Source organism: Adelges cooleyi, unplaced genomic scaffold (genome assembly GCF_023614345.1).
Source record: "Adelges cooleyi isolate 19-005CV unplaced genomic scaffold, UGA_ACOO_1.1 ACOO_flye_CR_arks_rails_tigmint_CR_PRNA_574, whole genome shotgun sequence".
Lineage (NCBI taxonomy): Eukaryota > Metazoa > Arthropoda > Insecta > Hemiptera > Adelgidae > Adelges > Adelges cooleyi.
In genome coordinates this window covers 9297308-9320025 of record NW_026096268.1, presented here as the reverse complement: position 1 = coordinate 9320025, position 22718 = coordinate 9297308, and the positions used below count along the sequence as shown (strand labels likewise).

Genomic DNA, 22718 nt, shown 5'->3' with positions numbered 1-22718 from the left:
CTATTTAGCCTTACTGCCTTACATATATAGGCATCCCGCCAATTTATTAAGGAGATAACTAGATAACAGTAGGTATTTAATTATAAATATCATTTTCAACATGCCATCACTACGATGCATTAAAGTGATTTAACTTTTACTTTTAATTAAGTGTAATATATGTACAATGTTTTTTTTTCATAATAGTATAATTTGTAATTGGTAAACATAGTGCCTAAATTCATTAAGTGTTTCGGAATTTAGAAGAGACAACAAATAATAAAACTGTAATAAAGAAAGTGTGCAATCGTTGCAACTGGAATACAGTATAAAATGACACTCGTCAAAAAATGTTCACTGATTGAAGGTAATTAATAAAATGTTATAACAAAAGAAATATTTTCAATATTGTTAAATTAAAGTTTTATATATTATAAATTAAAAATGAGAATAAAAATGTATTTTAGTGAAATATTTAATATTTTGTTTTGTTTAACTATTTAACAAGACAAGAAAACCAAAATAATAAAAGTTGAAATATTTCATGAAATTTTCAAACACTAACCTACTATACGATCTACATTTGATCTACAAGTGAAAACGTCACCCTCTCATGGATGGAAACGTTATTAAGCTAACATTTATAATATTTGTCATAACTTATAAGTTATAACTACAACAAACGGTCAATAAAATGATTAATACAACAGTAAAGAAAAATACTATGGTCAAATTTTGACAAGGAGATATTTATGATGTTTTTTTTTATTACATTTTACATTTTCCTGACCACTTGGGTAAGATTTTTTTTTTTATGATAAATATTTAGTTGTTCTGGGAAAAAAAGGTAGTAAAAGATGTAATGAGTTAAATTTTTCTAAATGAGAATAAGAAGCTCCTAAAACCAACTGCTTCGAATGATCACATCGAACGCAAAGAAAACTGTTGTTACATTATAATGGGTAGTATATTTTATGATTACCTCCGTACATTGCTACAATTTCATCTAGAGTGAAAATGTTCCATAGAGATTTACCATGGTCACCCCAAAGCTCATGTAGGTTAGTCGCAGTGAGATTGAAATTAGCTGAAATTTGTAAACGCTCTTTTAATTTATCGTAAACGGTTTTGATGAGCTGAAAAAATGTCGATGAGCGTCATTAAACATTTCTAGGTCAATTATAACATAATATCTTAAAAAGTATATCAATTTAGGCGTTATAATCATCAACAAGACTTTTGTAAGTTGCCAATTACGTCAATGACAAAACCGACAGAGAAAAAAAAATTAATACGATTTTAAAACGATTAATACGATGTCTTTCAAGTTTTAACACAAAGATAAAATTACCTCTTTCTCTTGCCCATTCCTCATTCTTTCCTCTTCTGAGGTCTCGTCCGCGACACTTTGAATTACTAGGTTATTCATTAGAAAACACAAAAGTATTATGTATTTTGAATTCATTGTTCGAAAAATTTTAAATTCAATCAAACTGAACAGAAATAATGTGATTTCAGTAGCCGGTTTTACAGGGAATAGTCGATGACTGGCACGCGTATTAGTAATGACATGTTTTTTCTTTTAATACAAGTATTTGACGTTTTTTCGTACAATTTCGTACAGTTTTTTGTACTGCTGTTTTGTGTGTTGTCTGTAAACCCTTTTTTTGCGGTATCGAATCGACCAAGTAGAATCGATCATAGAAATCCTATACAATTGCCTTTAAATTGGTAAAAACATTATTTATTTGCATATTTGTATACTTTTGCAAGGCCTGACAAAAGAAAAAGTTGGAAAAATATTGTTTTTACAAAATACAGATTTCCAAAAAAAAAAAAAAATGACAGAGCAAAGCTTGACACCGCATTGTTATTAGTCATTCCATATTTTAAAAAAGGATATTCTGAATAGTCGACCAAATATGTACACAAGTTACTATTTAAGTTTTTAAAAGCTGATAGGCTTATGGAAAAAAATTAAAAAAAAGGTTAATGTTTAGTATTTTTATAATATTGTAAAATTAATCAAAAATGTTTTAAAAAAAGAAATACTCAAAATTGCAATTATTCTAAAAGCGTACTCATTCCATTTTTAAACCATGACGAAAATATTCGGTTTGAGTTCAATACAATTTTTTTTATCAATTTTAAAAATACCTATTGCTGCTTCGTGTTCCGCTCAATTTGGAAATATTTAAAACGGCAGAGACCATAAAAGACGGTGGACAATTTTCAACAAATTAGGGGCCCCATTTTATGCCAACACAAACCAATAAGTCCATTGCATATTTGTATAAATTATTTTAATAATTGTTAAACAGTGAGGATTTTGTATAATTTCTCACATTAGTGCATGTTTTTCAAAAATTACACCGAGTTCAAAAGTAAATAAAGATTTCTATACACGATTTTCTATGGAAGTAGTATTGATCGAATTCTCGCCTAAGCATTAACTCAAAAACACAACTTTTTTACTATAAAAAAACACTTGGGTTGTTCGGTGTGCGTTCCCATTTCCACTGTTCACATAAATTGAAATATGCGAATCGACAAATTCAAGGTCTTAAGAAATTCATGGCCAACCCGCACATAAATAGATAAATAGTCACGTTTGCATTAATCGAGTATAATTGTGCAGACTTAAGCGCCAAAACAGTTCACTAAACTGTCATAATCTACTATGTTCCACAAGGTTCCACTCTAAACTCAATGGTCATCCGAACCAACGCGTTTACAACCTCCCTACTAGTAAACACAATATTATATGATACCGACCGTTGGGTCCTAACCTAACCTAACACGGGTCGATGTTACCAACCGACAGTTATTAGCGTCTGTTTGTTTCTCACATCTGGTACACCATGTTTGTAATTGGTCCGGTATTGAAAAATTTACAGTGTATACAGATAAAAAAAAACCCACATCAGAGTAAAACCAATACCTTCGCCGCTCTGCATCGAAGCTAAAATGACAGAGCAAAGCTTGACACCGCATTGTTATTAGTTATTCCATATTTAAAAAAAGGATCCCAATTTGTGTTTTCCCCAATTTTGAAAGGAAAGGCTTGAGTTTTTTTTTTTCTTAAGAGGGCGTCAAAGCAAAAGTGAAACGAAACCAACGCTCAAGAGATGGCGTTATTTTCCATATCGGCGCGGCGGCGGCGGCATATAGCGTTGCAGCCAGTGCGGAGTAGCACATCATTCTTTTACGGACAGCCGTTCTAGTAAAAACTAATATTATGCGCGCGCAACGTATGCTCTATCACGTTGGACATTGACGCGGCACTATAATATAACACTCCCTATTGCGCTCGCCCGCTTGTTACAAACTAGAGTATTATTTTTAATACTGTTCATTAAAATGTATGTAACATCGAACAAAATAGAAAATACAATAGCTATCATAGTTTGAATAACTTTGATAGCTTTATTACTTTTGTTGTTATGACAATATAACCTATGAATAATTTTCTTAGAAATCAGAATAAACGTATTGATACCTCGTACTTGCTTATTACTTATTACTTATTATATGCGAATACACGTCGACCAGTTTCAAAAAGAACTTAATTATTATCTACTTTAAATCTCTACATATTATAAAACAAATTTGTTTACCGTGTCTGTGCACGATTTTTTCAGTAAATACTGAACGAATTGTATTCTAGTATTTACTGATAAAAGGAGTGTTTCACGAGGATAGTTTAAATATAATTTGTGAGTACTTTGTGGCAGTTGTATGTATAATTCCGGGCGAAGCCGGATACATGGGAAGTTGTTAGTAATGTAAAACGTCAACTTATGTTGAGTTGTATAGTTACTCGTATAAATACTCAAACATAGAAACATATAATAATAATTTAATTTGATTTAAATGATAATAAGTATAATATATATAGTTATGAAATATTTAGTATTAGTAATTATAACATAAAATATAATATTGTACCTATAAAAAACTAAAAAAAAGTATAATACATATACTACTAAGTAGAAGGCTACAAAATGAACATGTAGTTATTTTATGTATGTTATTTACATGTATGTTATTTTTATAACTATGTGTTACCTCCCTTTTTTTCTTTTATACAATCCATTATGAGTTTTGGATCTTTTATATCTTTTGTTTGCAGCCTTTTCCCGTATTGTGGATTAATAATTTCTGGATAGGTTAATATTTGAAATTAAATTACCCTTATGTAATAGCGAAAATTACACCATGTACCATATTTTACCACTATATATTCCTATCAATAAGAACAACCAATTTGTCCATCTAGTTCAGCATAACAAATATTTAATGACCGATATAAAAGTAGATACGTATGTAGAAATTAATGATATAAAAAGCGTTTGTAAAATAATAGATAATTTTTTTATTTGCGAAACAGACAACATAGAGTACAATAGACAGAATAAACCAAATTGTGAAATTGACCTACTTAATAATTATTATAAAATACCGTCGACTTGTAATATGTATGTTACAGAATTTACATCGGAGACGTGGTATACATCATATTTTAATAACCACTGGTATTTCGTTTGTAGTCAGCCTACTCTACTGACAATTATTTGCAAAAAATATAGTTTTATTAAAAAAATAATTATAGAAAATTCTGGCAAGTTGTGGTTAGAAAAAAACTGCATGGCCTCTACACCCAGTAGTAGTTTAAAACCAATTAGTTCGTATACCTCTAATTACAAATCCTTACCTATAATGATTTCGCTGATAGAGGATAAATGTTGTTCAGAAATAAAAAATAAAACAATTCCTAAACCCGTTCACTTAGAAGTTCTAAAAAATATAAAAATTAATGAACAGTCTTTACACAAATTAAATTTAGAGTTAGATGAGGAAGGAAAATTAGCTACAAAATTATATGATAATATATATAAATATTTAATTGATAAGGCCTTAGATTTTTCTTTTGTGACTATTTTTTTTATAATTACAATCCTTGTTTTAATATGTATAATAATATACTATAAATATTTTGTAAATAAAAAGCCAGTTTCAAATGTTCAGGTCATAGAATTAGGTAGACGTGATCCTTTGGATACCATTAATAACCCTTTAAATTATGCACCTGATAATTTTATGCGCGAAAAATAAGTCATGATGTACAACGTAAAATTAATTGTATTTTATTTTATATTTATATATCAATATATATTATTATATACCTACTATAAATGTAAAAAAAGTTTTAATTATTTTGTGTGTCAATTATAATTGAAACTATTTTATATTTTACACAATAATATATATGTATAAATGTACTTAAATTATACTTTTTTATTATAGTTGTAAATTAAATATTTTTGATCTTTTAATGTATCGTTATTTACTATCATAATACATATAAAATTACCACACTAGATTTGAGTCGATTTCACTATTTTTAGCTAAATTACAGCAAGTCTGTGTAAAAAACAAAATAATCAAAAAGAGGTACCAATACGTTTATCCAACAATGATACATTATTATAACAAAAGTAATAAAGCTATCAAAATGATTCAAACTATGTTGGATATTGTATTTTCTATTCTGTTTGTTGTTTCATACATTTGAATAAACAGTAGCTATTTTAAATACTATTCCGAGACATGCGCGCGAGCTTGCGCAATAGCGAGTGTTATAACGCAGTGCCGCAGTCAACACCTACCCGGTCTTTTTTTTTTTGTGTTTTAACATTTTTGGGGGGAAAGGAGTAGATTCTTCCAAATCTTACCCCTCTATGTACCAACTATATCTAATTACTGATCGATTGATGTGCCACTCGATTAAATCGGTATATCGGGTTAAAAGTTACAGTAGTTCAAAGTTAGGTACAGCGTACGGATAGCACAGCACAGCTCACCTAACCCGGTCCGGGCTAAAAATCAGTATTTTAGTATATTATAAAGTAACAGAAATAATATCGGATATCGATAAATGCAATATAAATAATAAAAAAACTATTGTAGATAAGAGGAAATATGTAATATTATTACCTGCCGCCTAAACCCGGTTTTGGTCGTGGTCGGCGGCCGCCGCCTTCGTGTTCACGTGAATTGCAACCCGCTAGGAGCTGCCCTCACCACCACTGCCGCCGCCGCGTCACACCGCATGTGTTTTAAAGTCGCCGCTAGGATCGCCACAAACTGGCACTAATAACTACTAAAATTTGACTAAAACATGTCTCAGGATATGCAATTTTCTGAGAAACTGAGTGGTTTTAGCGCATACTTGCCTATTAACAAAATTAAAGATGAAAAGTTTATCTACATATTAACAGAGGTTTTTTTCGATAAAATGTTTTAAAACGAAGATATACGCTATTGAAAAATGAAAACTTCAAAGATCTATAACTCGGTTCCTAGTAACATAATCGAAAAAAACCTATGTTAATATGTAGATAAACTTCTAATCTTTAATTTTGTTCATTAGCAAGTATACGCTAAACCCACTCGGTTTCCCAGAAAGTTGCATATCCTGAGACATGTTTTACGCGCCGAAAAAAAGTGGTGTGACGCCCTCTTAATAAACTACCTTTTAGGTACGAATTCTGATGAATAAACTTAATACATAAAAAAACGGTTTGGCCGTTTATGTCCAGACACAAAAATAAAAACACATCATTGTTAATATAACAACCTTAATATTGTTTGTAAATACTACTTAAAAAGTGATGACGTTTAATATCAATTGTGCCACAATAATATATAAAAATTCAGTCGCTTGTTGAGTGATTAATTATTAAATATAAAACACTTTATTTTTTAAATAATAGTAGTGTTGAAGGTTTTCTCATTAAAATATTTTTATTAGTTCTTAATCTTTTAAAGAACCCTTTAAAGACTTTATTAATTTTCAAAACGTTTAGATTGTAAATCCAATATTTAATTAATACAAATATCCAACTGTACCACTATCAACAACTACACCATGAAAACTCCTTGCAACCTTTGAAATTGCAATGCTTTCGTCACAACTGTAGGTGTAGAGAAAGAAATGTGTAAGCAAATGCAATAAAAAATATTCACTTTAAATCATGTCACCCAATGCTCACTATGATTGTACCAACAGACAAATACAAGACTCAGAATCTTTTCGTTACATTTAAATTCCTACTGAGTTCTTAACATTTTCTTAATTTAATAATTTGACTAATAAGGACCGGATACAATAACTAGAGTACATATTTCATATAATATCGTTTTTATTTAAAAAACAAAAAACATTTTTTTTTACAATTTTGCAGCTCTACTATATGGTTTATTTTGAGCTCTTAAAAACAACAACCGCTCATTCATGAAAACTACATAGTCACTTTCTTGTTTTTTGGATATTTTCCTGGTGATTTCCTCAAACTTTTTTTTATCTATGCGGTCTAAAACGATACAAAACGAACAATAATTATAATACAATTACAAATTATGTTGTTATAAGAGTGTAAACAGTAGTTGCAGAGTTGCCTAAAAACCAAATGCATAAAATTTCAAAACATGATGTCTCGAAACCAAAGAAAACTATTATTACACGATAGAGCTAATATATTTTATGATTACCTTTATTCATTTGTGCAATTTCTTGTCCAGTGAAACTAGCTCTCATAGTATTACCATTGTCATGCCAAAGCACGTTTACCTGATTCACAAAAAGTTTCGTATCAGAAGATTCTTCTAATAAATGTAATAATTCATCGAAAACGGATTGTATAAGCTGAAAAAATGTCGAAGCCTTTCATTAAAAACGTCTAGGCTAATACAACGTAATATCTTAAAGTCTATGTCGATTTAAGCGTTATAACCATTAACAAGGTTTTGAAAAACAAAATTCAACTATTGGTATAAAATCTTCTGAGACTATAATATTGTTACGTTCTAGTTTGCCTTACATATAAAATCTTACATACTTCTTCTCACCTTGTAATTTTTTTGAAAAAAAAAGAAATATGCAGAAAGCAACAGTAATAACTCTAATAATTTTATTTTATATGAACTTTATAAATAATTTTTTTTATTTTAACAAATTTTGGCTTTAGAAACTGATTTACAAAAAAATTCATTTTTCAAGATTTCACATTTTCCATACCTACGTTATTGTAAGTTACTTAATTAATTAAGTATTCGTACAGTGAAATAAATAGTTTTTAAATAATGACTATCTGACCTTAATTATATTTAAAAATGTTACTACTAAATGTATACTTAATCATATTTAAAATTATTTAATTCGTTTTCAAACATGATAAATATAGTACAAAATTATAAGAAAAAAATGTATTCATAATGAACCACTTGTTAAATAAGCGAATTAAAAGTAATTTATAATTTTTTAAATAATAAAAGGTGCATTATGATTTATAAATATATTTTTTCTAATAGTTATGTACTAAAATTGTCAAGTTTGAAAATTAATGTGTGTTTGTGTGTATTTAAACAATTATTTTATAAAGACACAACATCTCAACTTGTATATTACATTAGTTGTATATCAATAACAATATTTAAAAAAAAAAACAATTACAATTTATAAGATTTTTACTGTGTAGCGCTTAACATAAAGATACAATTACCTCTTCCTCTAGCTCAGTCCTTTTTTTTTTCTCTTCCGAGGTCTGTTTCGCAACACTTTGAATTACTAAGTAACTCGTTAGGAAACACAAAAATATTATGTACTTTGTATTCATTGTTTCTTCTTCGAAAAACTTTAAAATTAAACAAAAAGAATATGCTTTAATGCTGCACAGTAGTCGGTTTTATAGGGACAGTCGAAGGCTGGCACGCGTATTAGTATTGATATAGATATATTTTTTTTAATACAAGCATAAGACAGCTTGAGTTGACGTTTTTAATATAATAGTACTGCTGTTTTGAATGTTGTCTGTAAACTCTTTATTTTTTTTTTTGCTGTATTGATTGGATCAAGTAGAATCGTTCAGAAATCCTATACAATTGTCTTTGAATCGGTGAAAAACATTTTTATTTGCATATTAGTATATTTTGGCAAAGGGCGACAAAAGAAAAAAACTGAAAAAGTTATTGTATGTATTGTTTTTACAAAATACTGATTTCCCAAATAAAATATTAAAGACAGAGCAAAGCTCGATTGCGCATTGTCATTACTTATTCCATATTTTGAAAAAAGAACCCTCGTAGTCCTACAAAACATATTATTTTTTTTACAGCTTAAGTTGACGTTTTTTATTTTTATTTCAACAAAACACTTTATTTTGACCATAATTTCGCAAACTCGGTTAAAGATAAAACCTTGTTCTGATTAGAGTTGCTAGGTTTGGTATATCATAAAAAAAATTATAATAGCTTAAAGAAAAATGTTTGTGCTTTTGTCTCTCTCATCCACTGAGCTAGCTTATTTTAACCCATTATTAGGCCTTTGTAAATCAATTTTTGAATATAATGTACGAATTTTCGTTACTCGTTTGAAATACATTTTTATTCTAAAATTAGCAATGTATAAAATAATCGCCTACAATTTTTCTCTTTTTGTTATAAAAAAAAACCAATGTAATAATAAACTTGTAGGCAAATTCACGAATCACTCATACTACTATCCAAGGTTTTATGCACACAAATATTTTTAATACATTTTTTTTTCGACTGCTATAATAATATTTTATGTTGTTTGAGCGTTCATAGAAAATAATATATGAAAATTTCAAAAAGAAAACTTTGTACCGAAATACAGACAACGATTTTGCCTACCTCGTATGTAATTTGAACACGTTGGCTTTTCAAAAAATGTAATATCTGTTTTACTACTTGTACCCTATCTTACACTACATGGACTTATCAAAACTTGGAATATAACCAACTCGTTTAATAAAATCATCTTTGTACCATACCGCCTGTATGATATTTTCATAATTTTCAGAATAATTTTATTATAATGAAATAATTTTTTTCTTGTGAAAATACCGATTTTACTTACATAGTAACATAATATTTGTGTGTTTTTTTTTTAACAGATAAATTCTGGGAAATGTAAGAAACCTACATATTTTTTTTAGTTTGACATGAAAACATGTTATTATTATTTGAACAATATATTTGTCTGCTTATGTATAACAGCTTAGATTGTACTTAGACTGAGAGGCCTCTGTCCCTGGGAATTTTCAATCTCAATTCGTTTAATGGTTAATTAGAAAAAAACAATTTCTACAGTTTATCAATTTGGTATAAAGGTCAATATTTAAAACAAGACTCATTTCGTTAGATTTGATAGTCTGAAATTCAAACTAAACACATTTATTATTGTCAGTAGATAATAATTTAAATCTACCACCCATTACACACTAGTCACCTTAATAATTAGAATATTAGCCTATTTGGTGTTGTTGTTGCCCACCAATAGGTACTGAAAATTGATTAAGTACAATAATTTCGTTTTTGTTTTTTTATTATGTTTAGTAAATGTCAATATTATGTTATACAAAGGAAAATTAAGCAAAATATTTATTTTTTTTATGATTCAGTAATATAGTTTACAAAAAAAATGCCTCCTTTTTTAGGAGTTAGCTTGATAAATCATTGTAACGACAAGAGCCGCTATTTTTTTTAATTATTTAATTTTTACTTTTGAACGTTATGCATATTTTTTTTTAGGTACGTCATTTATTCCAATCGGATAATATGGTATGGCTTTTAAAAAATGTGTAGACAATATTATAATAATATGTCTGTTGCTTTTTTTCCAAATCGATTTCGTACACGAGTAGCAGTAATAATATGTTTTGCGTTAAGTACAAAAACTTTATTATATTTGAACAATACACGTGCACAGTATTTTTCTACTTCAGCACTCGGTTGTGATTGCATATACCATCTTTATTTCTGATTTTATATTCAACGCATAATTTATACAAAGTCCCTGATAAAAAAATTCAAATAGTATTTATTTTAGGGTTATTGGAATGGCTGTAATCAAATAAGGCGAATGGAAATTATTTATTTCATAAACATAAAAATTGATAATACATTTATCTGCATTGTGCTGTTTGCATTGATCAATAAATGTAAATTTATCCATTTATACCTAATATTGAAGTATTGAGAAAAAAAGGGGTTTATATAACAAAAACACACTAAAAATAACATTAAAATCAAACAGGTTAATTGTAAACAAAATAGTTTTCTTTTTTAAACAACTATTGTTCTCTATTTTGGCACATTAGTATAATAGTATTTATGGGTAAGATATTAATCCCAAAATCTACTTAACAATAAAAACTATGAAAAAAAAAATCTATGCTGAAAATAAAGAGTATTTTTTTTTAAATTAAAATAACGAAATATCAAAAAACCATATAAACGTGACAAATTAAATAAATTAAAAGTAATATTTTAAGAGTTTTTAGCTTCGATGCGGAAACTGAGAAGGTATTGTTTTTACAATGATGTGTTTTTATTTTCTATTTTTGTGTCTGGCCCACACGATATCTCGTAAACCGCTGAACCGATTTCTTCGTGTAGCAAGTCTATAGATCAGAAATCATACCTGCAAGGTACTTATCGGGCCAAAAATTTAAAAAAGTCACCCCATCAAAATCGAGAAAAACACCCAACAAATTTACAAATTTTTCAACTTAAAATTACGATGCTCTATAACTTTTTTAAAAATAGTCGAAAATGTTCCAAATTTATATGAATTGTTCTTCAAACATAGTACTATCGATAAACATTAACAAACCAAAAAAACATCATAAACCCTTTCCCTTAGAAGGGCTAGAATTTTTTTCTTTCTTTCACTTTTCCAAGCAAAGTTTTAAAGATTTAGATCTGAAAATTAGACCAAAGGTAGATCTAAAGTGGAACTATAACATATACAATTTTCTCAAAAATCCGTAGTCAACATTTTCTTTTATTAAGGAAAAACCCCAAAAATAGGGTAAATTTACACTTTGGCCGTAGTCAGTTTCTAGGTTGCTATGTGCATGAGTAAATCAACGGTCAACAGGTAATGAAAATATTTTTATTATATTGTTAATTACGTTATATATGGGTAACTATGGCAATACATTTTTATAGACAGACGATCAACCCTTATCGTATCCACCCTGCATAAGACTAAATATTAAATTTTAAGTACATTATTGCTGGTCCCACGATATCTTCTAAACCACTAACCTAGTTTCTAAACTAGTTTGATCATACTATCCACAGATTCGCATCGAAGCGTTTATTTAAAAGTGATATCACTTTCAGTTATAATAAAATCTGTAGACCTGTGACCTCTCCGTCCCCACTATGCCCCGACCCCGCTGTACTGGCTTTTTTTTTTGTTTTAGTAACCTTAAACCGTTCCTATTAGTTTTAACTGAAAATGTAAATACGGTTATACTTAAATTAAACATTTGTATGAAAACTGCTACAATATTAGGTTTTAATCTGTTGACATTTTTGTGGGTGGAGAACAATTTTAATTTTTAACGATGATGTATTTTTAAGTTTGTAATCTCATTCAGCTGCTAATCAGAAATCATTATATTATGTATTTTTCGGGTAAAATGTATGTTTTAAAACAATTTACAATACTCGAGAAAAAACATGTAGGTATATATTTTTATCGAATTGTTTGTCTTTATATGAACAGCACAACAACAGTGTGTGTTTTTGGTTTTTTGCGCGTGTGAAAAAATTAAACGTCGAATGTATACACCTAAGACAACAGTTCTTAACCTTCACACGCGTCCCGACTTATGGAAGTTATAACTTAAAACTTATATACTTGTAGACTTAATGTATTTCGACCGAATTGCTTGCATACTAAATTGTGCCAAAAAAAAAAAAAATTTACAAAAAACTTATGCATACCTCTTACATAATAGACACGGCACTTGCAATATTACAATATTATGTGCTTAACAACTGTACTTTTAGCATTTTTGAGTAAAGGGTGAATAGTATTTTAATAGCCTAACCCGACCTGATGCGATTGCCAGCATTTTGTTTGCTACAATTGTCCTTGGCTAACAAAGGACAAATTTCTGGGTTGCTACTAATAAATGTAGTGCGCCTAAGGTAGATTTTTATAAAAAAGAAATTGAACAGAAGCGGACATAAGTAACTGATGGGTTTTTCAATTATTATTTTACAGGTTGTGTATGGCTCGTAGATTGAAATTTCTTTCCTGAATAATGTGCGATTTGGTTTCCAATGTTTACATAAACAAAAATATAATAAATCGTATGGTAACCTATGGAGAAAAATTAACTTTAAAAGTATTATAACTAGAAAAAATCTTAATATCTGTTCACTTAGTGCGCATATTAAAAATGGCTACTAGATTTGCTTTTTGTCCATTATTGCCTATCCTTTGCCCCTTGATAAATAGCGCTTTCCGATCCTCTTAAATATTGCCTATACAAAACTCCTTAAAACAGACCGCACACAATATATTATAATATACCTGATATTATTTAAATTGATACAGCTATATTCGGTATGCTTAAAATGATTTGGTATGAATTATTCGGTTGTTGGTTTTATTAGTCAAAAATATATTTTATACAAAAATTAGTGTATATTATTACCATATATTTTTAATATAATGTATATTATTATGTGTGTGTTAATAGGGAATTTTTAGGCGCTTTTTTACTAATATTATTTAGTCGATATAATATGTATATTTAAATCAATGTGAACCATCGCCTGGGAGTTGGCGAACAAAATATTATCACAGTTGAAAACGTCTTGACTTCGAGGGGGAACACTTGTCGGTCGACAATAATAATTATAATAATATAGTTTAGATACCATCGCAAACCGACGGCCATTGTTCTCGGCAAAGAGCCTTGTAAGTATAATATAATTTATAATATCCTACATGTGTGTGTGTGTGTGGATAAATGCATAATAACGCTGTAATTATAAAACAATAATAATCATAAAAGAACTATTAGTTTCAACAACTTTTGGCCTTGACATTGTGTACAAATAGACGTGGATGAACTCTCTTGGCGGGCAGCTATAGTAATCTGCGCAGTCTGGTCTCGAGTATTTGCGGTTTATCACGGGACAGGTTTATCTTTAATGAAAAAAAATATTTGGCTAAAAATTGTTGAGAAAATTGTATTTGTTGCATTTTACATATAACTTCAGTCTAACTGTCATACCTAAATACCTAATGATTTGCTTGAAAAAATGATATAAAGATTACATTTCTATCCCTTCTAGGGAAAAGGGCGTATGTTAGGCTTGTACCGTGTTTAAAGAATATTCCATATAAATTTGGAACTAATTGGTCTATTTTTAAAAAAGTTACAAAGCATCCAAGTTGAAAATATGTACATTTTGAAGGGGAAGGAGTGAATTTTTCAAATGTTTACCCTAATAAAGGTACCTTTCAGTAACCTATAATTAATAAAAATACAAATGACCTACTATTAGAACATATAAACAACTGTTTGGTTTGAACTTTTTTGCGACATTTTGCCAATATAGAAATTTCATTGTCCAGCGCCATTCAAAATATAATTTCTGATTCAGCAGTCATGAGCGCAAATGAGCATATAAGCTACTTATTAAGGGGTAAAGGATAGGCAATACTTGACAAAAATTGATCTAGTAGCCATTTTAAATATGCCGACTAATTTTAAGGTGAAAAAATGTCAATTTTTTCTAGTTGTAATATTTTTAAAGTTATTATAACTTTTACTTGAATAAGACCCAAGTATTCTTTTAGCTTTGATGCGGAGCTGAGAAAGTATAGGCAGGTATTGCTTTTAAAACAAGTGATAAGAGATAAGGTACAACATATATGTGATATAAGAGATAACATATTTATGATTAGATGTTTTGTTACCCTGTAGTGGGAAAAATAACTAGGATTTTTATTATTGTTTTCTTGCGTTTGCCTCATATATTATTATGTATATGTTTACTTGAAATTACAATAATAATATGTTATATTTAAAATTTAATAGCTGATTTTTGCATTAAATATTATGTAATAATATTCTCCAGGACTAGTGGAACATTTTTCTCCTCTCACTTCTTATTTAACTTTTTCTAGAGCAATTTTGAGACTGAAGGTTCGAAAATCGAGCTGTGACTAGGTTGTATGAAAAAATAATAATTTAAATACATATTTTGTAAAAATTAAAATACAATACGTGCTTGGATACTAAATATACGTTACTATAAGCGGAAGACAGTGATGTTATAATTTATGGGCGATAACTTAATGTTTTTTTTTTTTTAACTAATTAGTTTTTTTTTTTTTACACTATTTGAAAGGAAAAATATCCCTGCGGGCAAATTACACGGGTGGTCACATCACGGTCACTGTAGTACTTAAACATATTATACATATTAAATGGAAATTAACTAATTTCCGTTGAGTTTATCATCAGGTCCGGGCCTTGGTCGCTCGTTACCAATCATTAATTATATGCCACTTGGGCAAATGAAGAAATCTAAACATGCTATTCGGTCGATTAAACATAATAATATTATGTTGAATTTTCAAGTCCATGTCGAAACTATTGATTTATAACGTGTACATATTATCAGTTCCTGATACAATTTCCGTCAATACCTGATACAGAGCCTGAGGTTAGAAGCACATCAGTCGGACCAATTTATTATTTGTATTTCGGCCGAGATAAAATGTAAATTCCAAACTTAAAAAAAACCCAATAATTAACTTATATTGTGTACAATTAATAATGGTTTGTACAAGAGGAAGTCACAAATACATGCTTTTTAAGGAGTAACGTGTAGGCAATTTTTTCATAGCATATTTATATGATAAAGATATTAACAAAATGCTAACCCAGGTTTTTGCACAAAAAAAAAACGTCATGTCATCTCGACGGAATCATCATAGTGGTTTTTTTTTTTAATTTATTAAATTTGATGTAATATTAACCTTAAAAGTATTATAAATGGTGTGTAGCAAAAATCAATTAGTATAATTATCCTTTTTTTTTTAATAATAATTATTGTACATTAACAAATAAATAAAAAATTAGTATGTTAATAATTGGACAAGAACATGATTTAAAATAATTTTTAATTCCTAAATTTGCAAAACCCCACTTCCGGTAAATAGTCGTTTTAGAAATTCGCCTAAACTAACTGTAACTGTAATAATTGACATACCTAGAAGGCAGATAAGTGCATGCTATTATCTGTGTGCAATAGGGATGCATATACAATATAAAATGATGTAGACTGTACAGCGCTTGAAATACAGTGCTTGAAACGTAAAACGCGGTTCTTTAATACAAGATAGTGAAAAGAGAAGGGAAAAAAACGCTTAAAAAAAAAAATCAAGAGTTGCAATAGTAATAAAAACGACGAGGAATCAACGTTGTTAAAGTTGTAAAAAAATGAAAATCATTAAACATAATCGTAAAAACCGGATATATTTTTTTATTTTTGCTTATTTTAACCTTTAAAGTAAATTTCTAAAATGACCACGTTGTTATAATAATAATATTTAGTGTCATCGGTTGTAGCTTTAACATAATGTTATATTATAATCTTCTGGTATGAAATGATTATCATTATTATTATATGCCTAATGTGTTGAACTAACTGTATATCTGAACACTTAATAGGAAACCGATACAGGGCAATCCGACCTTGCACTCTAAACTTCTAGGTTAAATCGATTAAGCCACGGAGACCCACATTTTTTGGTCATCATTTTTGGAAAACTACATTTCCAAGCACTAATGGACTACACCTGTACGGTATATCAATATAATTTATGTGCTGAGTCGACTGCCGACTTAAATTGTCTTGGTCTTTTCTTTTGCCTCAGCTTCTTTAAGCGGATAACTAATTAAATAAAAACAATTGTTTCAGTGTAATTTGGATTCCAATGCAGCCAATTTTGGCTAGTTGTAGTAACTGCGACTTGACGGGACAAGTGCAACAGCAGCTAAATTATTGTTCAAAGTAAAAATTTAAAAAAATGTTAAATTAATCATTTGAACGGCTAAAAGTTGTTGTGGACTTGGACTGTTCCGCTTATGCAATTAATTAATAAATCTAGTTATACATAGAAATCGGTTTTGAAAAAACTCAAAGATTGCATTTTTTGTCGGTCTCTCGTTTTAGAAGACTACCTATTATAGTATTTCCCACGATATAGGTATATATATTTAATTATTAAACCATTATTGCCTTCTCGATAGAAGCCGTTCCTATAATACACATACAAACGCATAACCTCTACTCGAGCCGTTCGTAATTGGACTACAGGCCGCATATTATATTATAATATTATATGCTTGTAAGAAAATAGGAGGGAAAAAAGGCCACCGACTCGATATAAATATCTTACATACTCACACTAACGCAACCCTCTGGAAGCATGCATGCACATAATTTACTACAGAGGAATATACCGTTCATTAACCAACGACCGGTCCGCCTAGTAATTATAATAATATATACCGTTGATGTTGTATATACATATATTATGTATTTTAATGTACATTACAATGTCGGTGGGTCGTGTACGTATATATATATATATATATATGTGTGTGTATTTTTTTATGATCCAAGTCCGTGTGACGATACCGAATCTCGAATATCACTTTGCCCGGAGTCAGCGAATCGCTGATAATTATTATGTTTGAGTTTCAATTCCTAATCTCGATAATCGCATAGAAAATATTATATCATTCGGTTTTTCTTTTTGGGGAGGCTGCTTAGTTATTTATTCGTTTGGGAACCCCCGTCGATTAGATGAGTTCCGGTTTAGTAAACGAGACCAAACCAAATGCAATGGACAATCCGGACGCGTTTCATTAATCTATATAATTAAACGTCCGTTTTCAATTCCGAGTCCAAGTTATCGGCGGGCCCATATAGAGTTTTAATGTGTTTTCGTTTTCTAATTTATTATTATTATTATTTCCATACACTCAGGTCACAGAGTTTCAAGAGTGTGTGCATCGGTTTAAGAAAAGGAAAACTCAGAGTGTCGGCAAGACTTACTGACATGAATTCGTTTAAGACCAGTTAAATTGTACCACAACAAAACTAATAGGTAGTCAATTATTTTCACTTTCGGTCACCCAGCAAAAATTCTCACAGAAAGGTCAATTGACTATAGCCTGAACCCATTTGTTTGTGATAAAAAAAACTTATTGACTTTACATTCAGATTGAATGTCAAAGTGTACGATGCATTTGTAATGCCAAAAATCAACATGTTAAAAGTATTTATTCACTGACCTCCGATTGCAAACATATCGAACTAAACTATATTTATGTTCACCATATGTGATTTGTTTGAAAAATAAACGGTTCCTCTTTAAAAATAGATCAGCTAGATGAAATATAATATTATTTGATATCAATACTTGAATACCATCGATAAATCGTTTGGGTATTAGTTTAACATAATAAGTATATGTTGTTTAAATTAAATAGTGTTAAAAAAATATGTATCGTTATTTGCAAACATTATCGCTGTAATCGAACACATAAATGTTTACTAAATGATCAATATAATTAACAATAAATATTATTATATTCAGATTTCAGTTATTTAGTTGCCAAATTAATATTAGTCACGTGCAATTTAACTCAATTTGACAATTGAATAAGGTATGTTGAACACAAAAAGTACCTACTGCCAGTCGCATAACTATAACAGCAAACTTTTGTTGCACAAATAAAAGAAGTGTTACCGCTGTACCTCAAATAAATGCCTTTGGAAAACTAAACACAACAGCTAGTCAACAAACAATTATTATTACATCAACTAATAAACCCCGCCTTTTTTTTTTATAACATTATCGCTGTACTCGAATACATAAATTTAAAATCAAACATTTGATGCTAAAATCAAAAACTAATATTAAAAGTTAGTTATTTAGTGGCCCGATGAATTTGTCAGATTTATAATTCAATTAGATTTGACAACTGGATGAGTTATGGTTGAATAATTTTTTTGTTTTAATCGTTAGTTAATGAAATATAACTGATTTAATCGTTTAAAAAATATTTACTGACAGTTGTGCCTAACTAATAGTTGCACAGATAGAAGAACTGTTAGCGCTATAACTCAAATGAATACCTTTGGCAAACTAAACAAAACAGACAATAGTATTACATTAACTAATAAACCCCACTCTGGACAAATGTAAGTGTAACTCATCATCAACATTGATTTGGTTTGTTAAATTTTACCGGTATGTTTGTCGACTGAATTTCAGTTAGTTAAACTATTGTATTACTCGCCTACTCGTGATTACATTTAGTTAGGTAACCTCAATCAACCATAAATGAGTTTGTCGAATAACACCAATTATTAGATTCATTTTTTTAATACCTACATAGTAAATGCAACTAAGTGAACACCGTTTAATAGATATGGCCTATAAGAAGACCCAATTAGATGTTATTACAATTTATTAATCAATAACTTGCTAATAGGATAGGTACTGTGTTTTTAATGAATATTCCATACAAATTTGGAACTGTTCAAGTGCCCACGCTGAGACAGAACAGCGGTACAGAAGACTTTTCCGGAAACGATTCCATCGGATTTTGGAAATCTGATCTTACCACCAGTTGATTGTAGCGTTTACAAAAATAATAACAACTGGGCGTTACCAACCGAATGTAAGGAGAGAAAACGCGCATTCTCGTCCGAATATTAGTATTGTATAATTATTTTTTTTTTGTCCTATATGGTACAACAAACCGAATGAGCATAATAACAATTATTTGTACATTCGAGAGATTACAGTTACAATAAATAGTGTGCACAGTAAATGCCCAGTTCGCGTTACGGTAATGTAAAACAAACACACGATATCTGTTTGGAGGAAATCACGTACAAAATTGTGTATTTTGTAATTTTTTTTTTTTTGCTTTTCATAATTCCATTACGAGGAAAACATAAATCGCTAACTACAACAACAACAGCAACCCATTGTTTATATTCTTAACGACTGCACGAGTCTCGGTGATAAAGTAATGTACACGGATCTATACATAAGTAGGTATTACACAAATAATTGTTCATAATGAATAAACAATTTTTTTTTTTTTAAACCATTAGGCTGTTAGCCTGACCATAAAAATCCGTACAAAATAATTCTATAAAATAAACGTTTGGATATGGTAATACAAAAATGAAACTTACTATCCTAACGGGGCAATAAAAAAATAATAAAGCTACATATTACAATTATCAACCGTTTTTGGTAGGTAAACATTGGATCAGGTCTGAATGTTGATAATTATTTGACAACATCAATACAAATTTTGTTTGTATTTTCTTGAAAGCCAACTCGAGCCATCCATCTTAAAATAATATTTTCTGTCAATTTAATTGGAATTATACATTAACCAAATTTTTTTTTCTTCAACATTTTCAAAGTAGGTACCTAATTAGTTTTCAAACAAAGTCGGTAGATTTAATGATATGCTAAAATACCGCAACCGTTTAAATTAATGTATAAAAAGTTTTTATGTTTTAATGAATTTAAGTTATTGCATAACAGTCGAGCTAAATACCAATTTAATGCATCTACTATTTTAAATGACAAAACCAATGTCTCGTTCAGTCGATAATTAAACTATATCTTAGCACTTCAATCGGCTAATTAACGTGGAAATACTCGATGACCTTTGCTTAAGTGTGTATATATATAAAATATATTTAATATAATATATACATAATAATTTCATTGAACTAGAAAATAAATCGTTAATTTATAATAATCGTTCAGCGTGTTGAAATATTATAATACCTGACATCAATACTCGAATGCCATCGATAAAACGTTTGGATATTAGTTTAACATAATACTATTTAGACATTATATTAGAATAAATGATTATATTGTTTAAATTATATAGTGTTAAAAAAAAAGAGTATCGCTACTTAAAAACCGTATCGCTGTACTCGAATACATATTTGTTTATTAAATACAAGATTAAATATTCAATATTAAAAACAATAACTATTATTAGTTCTTTAGTTGTCAGATGAATATTTCATGCAAAATTCAATTCAATTTGACAGCTGGATGAGTTATGGTTTAATCATTTATTTTTTAACCGTTGGTTACTGAAAAATAACTAATTTAATAATTTAAAAAAAAAAATTACTGGCAGTTGTTGTGCCTAACTAATAGTTGCACAGATAAAAAAAACAGTTAGCGCTGTAACTCAAATGAATGTACCTTTGGCAAACTAAACAGAACAGTTAGACAATATTATTACATTAACTAATAAACCTCAACCAAAACAAATGTAAGTAAACAAACTCATCAACAATGATTTGGTATAATTCATTTTAACGGAATGTTTGTCGACTGAATTTCAGTTAGATTGTATAACTCGCCTATATACTTATGATTTCATTTAATTAGGTAACCTCAATTAACCATAAAATATTTAGTTTGTCGAACAACACCAATTATTAGATTAATTATTATAATACCTACATGGTAAATAAGTGGACGCCGTTTAATAGATATTATGACCTTAAGTATGTTACTTGTTAGGTCATCATCTATAAGACGAATTTGCTATATGGTTTCTTCGAAAATCTAGTCGTTTTACACCGCAGACAAGTATTTAGGTTAACGCACATTACTCATACAGTAACACAACTTGCACAAGAATACATTACCGTAGATTTCAGCAAAAATCATCATCACATAGCCGTTGAAATCCTCTCATCAAAAGTAGATGTCACCTCTCTTTCGTGGCAACCAACGTCGCCTAAAAAGAAGCTGCAGTCACGAGATTCGCACCAAGGTGTACATAAAAACTGACTCTTCCTCCACAATATCCACAATATTTCCCCTCCCCCACCACATATACTGTACACTATTAATTACAATAATGCACTGCACACACACGGAACGGAACGTCATACGGTAGGTATAGCTGTTATACACTGTTATAGGTATATATATTATTATTATTATTATTGTTATACCGTCCTTTTGTGTAAAAAGATCTACCGTGTGTGTGTGTGTGTACCACCGGAATGTCTGGCCCGGTTTATATATTATTATATTATGTTGTCGTTGCTTCTGCAAACGGCGCGGCGTGGCGGCGCGACCAAGACGGTGACTCAAACGGTCGGTCTAACGTGAACCACGGTGGTTAGTTTGCCGGCAACACTCGAACGGCGTGCACACCTGTCCGACCGTCCGCCCGGATAACGTTCTTTTTCTGTTTAAATTTATTTCGTTAATTTTCATTAAAAAATATTACTTCATCGAATCGTCGAGTGCGGCGTTTTTTTTTTTTTTCAAATCTTTATTTGCTGTTATTATCAGCTATTGTTGTGTTGTGCTTTTGCCGCCTATAACCGACACCGCGCGATATGGATACGTGACAGCGACACGCCTGCCGACGGGGAGGATTAACAAAACTACAAAAACACACAAAAAAACATGCGGTTTTTTTCGAAATCCGGGTAAGCGTTTTTTGGTTACACAAACGCACACAGAAAAGACGTGGAAAATATTGCTCCCCCGCCCCCGCCCCTCCAACCCCGCCGAGGACTGTAACTAATACCCGACCGTGTGCAGGCCGGAAGGAGCCGGTCACATGTGAGCGACCATAAAGGGGTCTTGTTACTCTTGGCGCGAACAATAGTTGATTACAAAATATACAAACTACCTCATTTAACGTTTAAAAATATACTAAATCGATTCTAATAAATATAAATTTGTTTATCCCCAAAACGTTTGGCAAATTTGCTCTTCAACCGTGTCCAGTAATCCCGTG

The 22718-nt window shown here is 29.8% G+C and overlaps 2 protein-coding genes and 1 pseudogene across 3 annotated transcripts in view; 1 reads left to right on the top strand and 2 right to left on the bottom strand.

Moving 5' to 3' along the window:
• Positions 1-7212: 7212 nt before the first annotated feature.
• LOC126843148 (uncharacterized) lies at positions 7213-8713 on the bottom strand. Its single transcript, XM_050580505.1, has 3 exons — positions 8544-8713; positions 7534-7687; positions 7213-7355 (listed from the first exon to the last, which is right to left on the bottom strand). The coding sequence occupies exons 1-3, from the start codon at positions 8655-8657 to the stop codon at positions 7213-7215; spliced, it is 411 nt and encodes a 136-aa protein (XP_050436462.1). The 5' UTR covers positions 8658-8713.
• Positions 8714-10778: 2065 nt separating this feature from the next.
• Positions 10779-22718, bottom strand: part of LOC126843146 (mitochondrial import inner membrane translocase subunit Tim17-B-like) — a 30756-nt pseudogene continuing 18816 nt past the window's right edge.
• The window catches only part of LOC126843707 (cadherin-99C), a 63628-nt gene continuing 62996 nt past the window's right edge, over positions 22087-22718 (top strand). For both annotated transcript variants that reach the window (XM_050581401.1, XM_050581399.1), the window contains exon 1: positions 22087-22404. The gene's annotated coding sequence lies outside the window, so the exon portion shown is untranslated. The remainder of the gene's footprint in view (positions 22405-22718) is intronic.